Source organism: Gadus macrocephalus, chromosome 7 (assembly GCF_031168955.1).
Source record: "Gadus macrocephalus chromosome 7, ASM3116895v1".
Classification (NCBI taxonomy): Eukaryota; Metazoa; Chordata; class Actinopteri; order Gadiformes; family Gadidae; genus Gadus; species Gadus macrocephalus.
The window spans coordinates 13,235,231-13,245,230 of NC_082388.1; the positions used below are offsets into that span (position 1 = coordinate 13,235,231).

General features: G+C 49.1%; 3 protein-coding genes across 4 annotated transcripts in view; 1 reads left to right on the forward strand and 2 right to left on the reverse strand.

Moving 5' to 3' along the window:
• The window catches only part of LOC132460872 (interleukin-12 subunit beta-like), a 4,477-nt gene extending 4,398 nt beyond the window's left edge, over positions 1-79 (reverse strand). The window contains exon 1 of one of the 2 annotated variants that reach the window (XM_060055823.1): positions 1-77. This exon is cut by the window's left edge and continues 37 nt beyond it. The gene's annotated coding sequence lies outside the window, so the exon portion shown is untranslated. The other variant, XM_060055822.1, reaches the window with a different exon arrangement.
• The window catches only part of arr3a (arrestin 3a, retinal (X-arrestin)), a 138,291-nt gene that overhangs the window by 617 nt on the left and 127,674 nt on the right, over positions 1-10,000 (forward strand). The window lies entirely within an intron of this gene.
• Positions 2,362-7,533, reverse strand: ubtd2 (ubiquitin domain containing 2). Its single transcript, XM_060055852.1, has 3 exons — positions 7,195-7,533; positions 5,607-5,843; positions 2,362-3,248 (listed from the first exon to the last, which is right to left on the reverse strand). Exons 1-3 carry the CDS (start codon positions 7,262-7,264, stop codon positions 2,737-2,739), a joined length of 819 nt encoding a protein of 272 aa, XP_059911835.1. The 5' UTR covers positions 7,265-7,533; the 3' UTR covers positions 2,362-2,736.

Below are 10,000 nucleotides of genomic sequence, written 5' to 3' on the forward strand. Positions count from 1 at the left end.
GACTACAGTAAAATGCAATGGTGAAGTCAGTGTTGGAGGCAGTATTTATGTGCACTAAAAGCAGAACGCTAAAACTTCCCCCAACCTCCAAGCAGAACTGCCCCTTCTGTGTGTTCTGTAGGGCAATGTGTAAATTCATAGTACTGAATTTAAAACAGTTTTTTCATTTATCATTGATTTTGGTTTAGTAAATCATTAATTATTTCAATTTTGGGAAGAACCTTTTAGCTTTATTAGCAAATTGTTATTTGATGATTCACCTGTTCGACAATATACATGTTTACTTCCTGTGCCAAAATAATTGTTTAGAATTGAATATTTATGCTGCACATAAATAGCAAAAAACTAACTAATTTCACAACTAAGCATGACTTTATTGTGTTAAGAGGTTTCCCATTTAAAATCTCTAAATAAATGTTAATGATAAACACTATTAATAGTTTGCATTTAGCACAACGCAGTTGAATGTCCACATTAAGAAGGAGGTCAGGCCTGAATGTGATGATCTGTCTGCGGTCAATGCCGGCCCTCCTCTGGATGGGGTGTCAGATCAGGGGTTCCCAACAGGGGGTACGCGTACCCCAGGTGGGGAGGTTCTGAGGGCTACTATGAGCCAGTTTGAAATGAGGGAACATTTGTAGTTGTTGCGTTATTCGATAATAAATATACGTTGATTGTTGCTGATCAGACATTCAGAGCAGAAATAAGAATGCTCTGACGCCCGGTCAGCATTAATAGGTCACACTGTGTTGATGTCGATGCTGTGTTGTCTGGTTGGGGGTCACAATTCCTGTTCCGAGTTACATGAAACTATTCCTCCTTTTTCAACATAACTATAGCCAGTTTAGGTAGAACTCTGGCCCTAAAATAAAAGGGCATTCCCACTCCTTCTCTGGAAATTAAACTGAAATGTAAGAAATTCCATGAGAAAAAATTGTTGTGAGGTTGACGGGATGAGACGAAAAAGAGAAGTGAAAGATCATTTAAAATAGAGAATGCGCGTTGGACAGGTAGCGCAGCGACAGAATGAACCGCATATCTCAGGTCCGCTGGTGAGGGTCCCTTACACGGATGTGGAAGTGACTATTGTCCCCTTCTGTGACCACAGACAGGAGTCAATGGATTTACGACAAGGGAACCATGTACCAGTTTGAATAAATAACCTTTTGTTAAGCATTGTCTTGCCTCTACTTCCCCTGCTACGTGAAAACCTTTGGTCAACTACACATCTCCCAGCTAACACGTCTATGCGCTGTAATCATGCCACAAAAGGAAAAATAGGACTTTCTCCGTGACCCGCACTCCCACACACTCTCTGTCACGCTCTCTGTTGGGAAGGTCGTCACAGGGATGTGAAAGTGTCAGTATCTATCTATCTGTCACTACATGTGTCACAACCCCAATATTTGTGAGGTAAGAGAAGATCAGGTGAAAGTGCTCGTCGAGAATCTTTTTCTGGCTGTCGACTTTCACGTTATAAATCCCCAGAAACGCCTGACCACCCCGAGTCCTACGCCTATGTTGGTTCACACTCTCATCAACGTAACTCATGTGATCCTCAGCCTTCAGGACGGACCTCAAAGGGAAGCATCGCCAAACGAGGCTGAATTTGTGACCTTGAACCTCTGAACGTCTCCGTGGTCCACTCTGATAAAGATCATTTAGACATTCTTAACTTCTAAACACTCGTATGTACTGAGAATGGATTTTTATGAGAGACAAGCCATTAAAGTAGAAACAATGGGCAATTTAATTAAAAACATTGTATTTCATCAAAATATGAAGCTGTGTTCCTCCGTTCATCGCGTTACCCCATTGGCAGGTGACTCGATACTGAGCAACCCCCCACTCAGTAAACATCCATGCAACCCTCCCTCCCCCCCGTGTAGTTTTGTTGAGTATAGAGTTTTTCTCAGCTGAGCTTCTGCAAGATTACTAAATCAAGAGACTAAATGCAATGAGCCTTTTTTTGTGTGTGAGAAGATGAATTTTCCTATAAGTGTACGTCGTTCCCCTTTCGGGTAAAGCCCCCGTATGATATCAGCATGCTGGGGAGATCCTGGGGACTGAGAGGTCTGGGTGGTCTGTGGATAGGTGAGAGTTCCCCAGTGGGGTCTACGCTGCTCTACAACATCGTTGATCTGATTGCAGGGAGAAAGGGGGGGAAAAGGAAGGACTCCTGAAACAAGTCAGGCTGGGTCACGCTGTGTAAGGGTCAAACCCTTCCCTCTCGTCAGTCTGGGCCTGGATTGGGAATTAACTTAAACTGCATTCCAACTCTCGATATCAGGGTCCTGCTGCACTCCAGCTGTTATAATGCTTATAATTGGAGTGTGAAGGACGAGACAACAAAGACATTGCTAAAAAATAAAAAAAACAGCCTCTGAACTGCAACCCCGAAAGTTCAGAGTTATATCCATATTCCATTTGATTATTTTTTTTTGGTTTCCACAGGAACAGTCTCACAATACGTAGAAAAGAATAGTGAGAAAACCATTGTGTAAAACCAGGACAGGGCAGGTCAACGTGCGCCGAAACACACGCTTCATAGAGGATCTCAACCACCCCACCTCTCCTCCATCTCTACCCCAGCTCTCCTCCATCCTCCATCCCCACCCCCCCCCCCCCCTCCTTCCCCTTCGATTCCCCCCCACCTCCCCTCCACCCTGCACCCCGTCTCTCCTCCGGCTCCATCTCAGGTCCAGTCACACGTGTCTCCGGGTCCCCCCCCCCTGGCTAATAGTCAGCGGGGCTGGCGGTGGGGCGGTGGTCCTCCGGCTCCGTGCACGGCCCCTCCCCCGCCGCCTGTCCGTGTCCGAGCGGGGGCGTGTCCGGCGCGGGGGGCTGGCTGATGATCACCTGCACCACATAGTCCCGGGACACGTTGAGCTGGTCCAGCCGCAGGCGGTCCGTCAGGGGCCGCCCGGAGAAGAACCAGCGCTGGGCGGCCGGCGCCACGCCCTCCGCCGCCTGCAGGCGGCGCTTCATGGCCCCCACTGTGTCGGCCGAGCGCACCACCAGCCGCAGGTCGCGGCCCGTGGAGAGACGCAGTCTGAGGAGGCGCTCCCCTCCCGGGGCCGGGGCCGCGCCCGACGGGTCGGCCGCGCCCGAGTCCGGGTCGGAGCCGTCGGGCTCGGAGCCATCGGGCTCGTCGGAGTGCTCCTCGATCATGTTGACGGGGGGGCAGAGGCAGCAGACGGGCAGCTGGTAGCGGTTCCCCAGCTCGTCGTAACACTCCGTCAGGGCCCCTGCAGCGAGGGAGAGATGGGGGGTTAGGGACCAGGGGCCCTGCAGCAAGGAGACGGGGGTTAGCGACCAGGGGCCCCTACAGCGAGGGACGGATGGGGGTCAGGTACCAGGGGCCCTGGAGCGAGGGAGAGGCAGGTTAGAGGTCAGGGCCCCTGCAGCGAGGGGAGACGGGGGTTAGGGACCAGGGGCTCCTAAAGCAAGGAAGCGACTGATGGTTAGGGACCAGGGGCCCTGCAGCGAGGGAGAGACGGGGGTTACGGACCAGGGGCCCCTACTGCAAGGGGCCTAAGGGAACAACGTTAAGGATCAACTAACCTAAACCATAATTACGTGTTTCTGGTCGACAGTGAATAGGTGAATTCCCAGATAAAAACATGAACACCAATTACTTTCTACCCACTCAATAAAGAGTTACAAATACAACAACCACCTAATTGTTGGATACAATTTGTGAAGCAGAATAATTCGGTCACAGCTCCAAAAAAAGAATTGTCGGAGCTGTGTGCAGAGTCTGCAACATCTCATGTTCAAAGTATGTACAAAGTACTAGAAAACATTGTTACAGGCAAACCCAATAATTTGTTCCCACCAGGAACCTATAAAGACATCCTGTTCTGCTCTGGGTGCGTCCGTCTGGACTGCAGGGCTTGGAAAATGAAATGGTTTCCAGGTGACGCTAGCTTGTGGAGGGCCAGGAGTTTAATACTAGCAAACGGTTAATGCTTGGGAAGGAGGCCATGCCCTGCCCTCAGTCTAACCTCTATCCACCATTCACCTACATATATTCCTTTCAATGTCTGCGTTTCACAAGAAATAAGAAGTACAAGCAGGACAACACAACACATGAGACTGGCTGATGTGTTGTTGGGAGGGTGGATTAAACCGTGTCCCTACCATAGAAGCTAATGAATGACGCTAATGGCTAATGGGCTCTACTGTAAGCTGAGCTGGGTCTTAACTCAAACCACCAGTGTAAAAGGAGCGGACGGTTTTGAAAGGGAACAGAGTGGGTCGAGTCACCAGATTCCCTCCTCCTGGCCCCTGTGGATCCCACTCTGACCATGCGTCCCTGGTCTAGGTGGGACCCACCAGTCCCTCCTCCTGGTCCCTGTGTGTCCCACTCTGACCCTGCATCCCCGGTCCAGGTGGGACTTGAAGCTGGCCTCTGTTGTGAGTAACAGACGCCCTTGATTAGTTCCATCCCATCAAATGAATGCAGTGATAGGTCCAATGCAGTCTGGCCTTTGAAACCATGCTGCTCTTCATTAGATCTCCACCTTCTTTCAGCATGACTGATGAGTAAATCTAATGTGCAAATGGAATTGAGTCATTTAATTTGTCAACAACACACACCCACAGACCGAGAAGGGGAATATCATGGGGAAACTGTGAATTTTAACAGGATAAACCCAATGCAGTTCGCACGAAAAACTGCAATAGAATCAGAGTCACTGGTAACGTTTCGGAACTTCTCCAAAAGTAAATGACGTAAGCTTTTGTGGTGCCCTGAAGAATTAACATGAAAGGGGAACACTTCCATAACCAATGCAGTGCCGATGGAATGTTGGGTTGATACAGAAACCAACTGCTGTTTATTTGAGCAACAATGGCACAATCTGGAGAAGTGGACCAGGGGCATGGAAACAAGTAGAGTGCCCTGTGACCAGCAGCTCCAGGACCAGAACTACGTGCAGCAGACTGCTCATCATCTGACCTGGTGCCTAAAGCAAGCCCTATGTATAGTGGCTCCAAGATAGAGGATGGCATGGTATTCTACACTGCCGTGCACAAGCGCATACACAGGAACACAAAAGTCAGCGTGACTGAGTTACCGTGGGGCAGGGTGAGAGGGGAGTGAGTTACCGTGGGGCAGGGTGAGAGGGGAGTGAGTTACCTCGGGACAGGGTGAGAGAGGAGTGAGTTACCTCGGGACAGGGTGAGAGAGGAGTGAGTTAGTCACCGTGGGGCAGGGTGAGAGGGGAGTGAGTTACCTCGGGACAGGGTGAGAGAGGAGTGAGTTAGTTACCGGGGGGCAGGGTGAGAGAGGAGTGAGTTAGTTACCGTGGGGCAGGGTGAGAGAGGAGTGAGTTACCGAGGGACAGGGTAAGAGAGGGTTGAGTGAGTTACCGGGGGGCAGGGTGAGAGAGGGGAGTGAGTGAGTTAACGTTGGGCAGGGTGAGAGAGGAGTGAGTTACCGAGTGACAGGGTGAGAGAAGAGTGAGTTAGTTACCGTGGGGCAGGGTGAGAGAGGGGGGAGTGAGTTACGGTGGGGCAGGGTGAGAGAGGGGTGAGTTAAGGTGGGGCAGGGTGAGGGGGGGGGAGTTACCATGGGGAAGGGTGAGAGGGGGGTGAGTTACCATGGGGCAGGGTGATGCTGGCTCCGTCCAGGATGGCCTGGGCCAGCATGTGGTCGCCGCTCTCGAAAGCGCTGGCTGCGGCCCGCAGTGCATCCCAGATCTCCTTCCGGCCCTCGAAGGCGGGCGCCGTGTCCCAGAACTCATCCCTCTTGCTCCGCAGCTGGCCCTCAGTCATGGGGTAGTCACTCTTCCATTTAGGCCTCTCTCTCTTCAGGGGCTGGTTTCGCCCAAGAGCCACTGCAATGCGGGAGGAGAGAGTGGGTGAGAAAGAGATTGTGGTGTGACAAAAGGGGAAGTGTGGTGAGAAAGTGGCAGAGACCCAACAGTAGGGTGAAAGAGTGACAGAGACCCAACAGAAGTGTTCATTGGGATTATGAGGATCCAGTGAAGTACTAGGTCAGGGGACACATCTTCATCATCCAGATCTCAGCGTGTGTCGAGTGTGCCGAGACAACTCTGGTTCTGTTCGGATGGTAGCTGACAGTTATAATGGTATTAGAAATGCAAGCTCTTAATCATTATATCTTTGTCATTACATTGCCTTGTACGGTAAATCCTGTTTAAACTGCACCAAGTGACGTTTGTCCTATTAATAGGATGTTTATGTTGCGATGTAATGCAAACAATTAATTAAAAAGTGTGGTTGGCACATGTCAGGTAAGGCCTTCGGGGGGCTCGGGGGTTGCATGCTGATGTCTCTGACAGCTGACAACACGTCAGTAGCCTACAGGATGAGGTGGTCCTAATCTTATCGATCCACACTGAAGTTTCAGACCTGTCACCATCTGACAGCTCAGGTCATATTGAAGCAGGCACATGATTTATTTTAAATCACATGTGTTAAGTACGGTTAATAACATATATCAAGTAACGTTGGCGCTGGGTAAGGAATCCGGATTCTGAAATTGTCATTATTTTTAGGGCATAATACCAATGAGTGTTGCAACCGTAGTTGAAGCAGTATAACCAACACAACTTAAACATAAAATTGGAAATAACAATAGGTATCCACATATACTCTGGGAATACCTATTAATTGTTAGGGTACGGGAGAACTGTTGCTTTATTTGAGCACACCGCTGCACAACCATGACGTTTCGCAGCCAAATAAACAACAGATCCTATCGACAGGCACGAATCGATCCGTTATTTACTGATCGCTGATCGCCTGACTGGTCGCCGCCAACCATCCGATCATCAGTCAGGACGTCATCTAAACATTGCCTTTATTAAAACATCCCAACAGAGCTAGTCGGCTAGGTAGCTGCTGGCCTCGGCTAGCCGGTTAGCTCTTCAAGACAAGCCGCCTCTGGAGAACAAAGGCGGCCGCACGACGACCCCGAACCCCCGGGGTTCAGATGAACGGCGGCCCGGTACGTCGTTCCGCGGGAGGCCCGGGGAGCGCGCTGGAGTCGCGTCTGCCCGGCAGAAAGGGGGAGAGGGCGGGTGGGCGGCGGGGAGAGAGGGGAGAGCCCCCCTAGCATAGAGGCGGCGAGGCGGACCCGAACAACGGTCACTAAACAGGAGAACGCAGCAGACAGACCCCTGTGCTGAACCAGACCACGACCCGCGGCCTCGGGACCCCTACCTCCAGTGCCGTCTGAGTTTTCGTTTAAGCTGCCTGAAGAATCGTGGTGGCTCCCCACACAGCCACCCATGGATGTTCCGACCGCGCAGCCCCGGCTAGCTACCCCCCGGACCAGAGCTAGCCCCTCTTGTTTTGGTCCCCCTCCCTCCTCCTTTCCCCTCCCTTTCCCTCCTTCCCTTTTCTTCTCCTTGCTTCCTCTTCTTACTTCCTCTGCTCTTCCCTTCGGGACTCACGGAGGCCGTGCGGGGGAGTGGGCTCAGACATCACGACTGACGGGGCATAAGGAATGATCAGCGGCCCCACGTCCCGCACCACCAGCAGGGGACCAACACCGGAGGAAAATTACCTCTGAAATAAAGCAGCACGACCAACGCTTGGCATGTATCGAAGATGATACACAATAAGAAAAAATATGTGGAGATCCGTTAAAGCAACACCATGAGTGTGTCCTCTATTTGCATACATGGATTAACAGGAATGATAGGACTCGTTACTTTACATAGGCCTAGGTTTATGAACAAGAATGAAGTAGGATTCTTTACTTCACACAGGCCTAGGTTTATGAACATAAATGATAACGGACTTTCGGACTCATCCATGATCCCATTCATCTTATATTCGTTTATTGCTACATTGAATTGCTGTAACACCTGGCTTAAAGTACGTTTGCTGGTTATAAGGGCCACAGAAAGAGACTTGTGTGTCACGCACGCCCCCCCCCCCCCCCCCCCCCCATCCTCCATTATAATAATGTGTGTATATTTATATGTATGTATGTATGTATGTATGTATCATTGTATGTATGTATGTATGTATGTATGTATGTATGTATGTATGTATGTATATATATATATATATATATATATATATATATATATATATATATATATATATATATATATATATATATATGTATATATATAAACTTAGCACAAAAAGTAAGGACATTTGTTTTTGGTTGATTATTTCTCTGCTGTAACAGTGCTTTTTGGCAATAAATCTTATACCATTGGAAAACCTGTATAGTTCCCTTTCAAATGGTGCCCCATTTGTAAGGAACATGCACTTGTGGGATGAGCAGAAGAGCTGAGTATGTGGGTTGCGCCCATGAAAAGTTTGACTAATCTTCTCTGCCAATGCCAAACAGCTTATTCTGCCATTGACTTGTTTGGTGTTTGGTGGATTGGATGATTGAAGTTAGAAAGAACAAGAAATATTGGCATTTAAACAATTTAATCATTTCACAAACAGGAGCCTCAGTAGCGTGTGGAAGAAACATACACAGCCACAACAGCCTGACACCTCCTCCTCATGCTGATCACCAACCTGGTCGCACAATGCTGTCGGATGGCATCCCATTCTTCAACCAGCATTTGTCGCAAGTCAGCCAACGTGGTTGTGTTGGTCACTCTGGCACGAACAGCACGCCCAGGCTGATCCCACAAGTGTTCAATGGGGTTGAGGTCAGGACTGCTAGCAGGCCATTCCATCCTCTCCACTCCCACATTCTGGAGGTAGTCTCTGATAAACCCCACCCTGTGGGGTTGAGCGTTGTCATCTTGGAGGATAGAGTTCGGTCCCAGACTGTGGAGATATGGGATTGCCACTGGTTGTAGAATCTCATCTCTACATCTCTCTGCATTGAGATTGCCTCCAATGATGTCAAGCCTTGTTTTCCCAGTGAGGGAGACGCCGCCCCACACCATCACACTGCCTCCACCAAAAGATGTTATTCCATCGGTGCAGCAATCAGCATAGCGTTCTCCACGTCTTCTCCACACTTTGACCCTACGATCCAACTTCCGTAGGCAGAATCTGGACTCATCACTGAACATAATGTTCCTCCACATGTTCAGGTTCCAGTGCATGTGTTGCCAACACCAGCGCAAACTGGCCTGACGGTGAGGGGCAGTCATGGCAGGACTCCTGGCAGCCATATGAGACCATAGATTGGCTGCGTGTAGTCTGTTCCGAATTGTCTGGGCAGAGAGCCGTCAGCCATATCGTCCTGCAAACCTTAACTGCAAATCTGTAGAAGACAGCCTACGGCACCTAAGTGCTGACAGGGTGATGAAACGGTCTTCTCGGGGTGTCGTCTTCTTGGGACGCCCACTTCGCGGCCTGTCTTTGACATCCCCCGTTATATGGAACTTGGCCTTCAGTTTGGGGAGGTTACTTGGGCTCACTCCAAATAATGCCGCAACTTGGTTTTGCGGAACACCAGCTTGAAGATCCCCAATCAGGTGCCAATCAGTCACCTGTTTTGCAGCATGGTGTACCAGAAGCTCAAAACAAGTGTCAATAGCAACAGCAAAATAACCTGTTTGGCAATGGCAGAAAAGATTTGGCAAATCTTTCATGGGGGCAACCCACATACTCAGCGCTACTGCTCCTTACAAATGGGGCACCATTTGAAAGGGAACCAAACATGCTTTCCAACGGTATAAGATTTATTGCCAAAAAGCACGGAGAAATAATCTACCAAACACAAATTTCCTTACTTTTTGTGCCAAGTTAATATATACACACATGAGAATGTGGATGGACCAGCATCGTGCTGTCATGAAATGCTCTAGTGACCTCTTTTGGAAATACCTTACAGTTACAAGTGAATCATACAGTCGCATAATTATCTACCAACTGTAGTTGTGTACTACATTAACACAATCTCGAAGAGATTGTGCTGATGGTTGTCGACTATAATCGACAACCAAAAACTACATCAAATGAAAAGAGCAATCCACTTAAATTAAACACTTCTTTGGATGTCCATTAATAACATGTTCATTTAGTTTCCTCTTCTCTT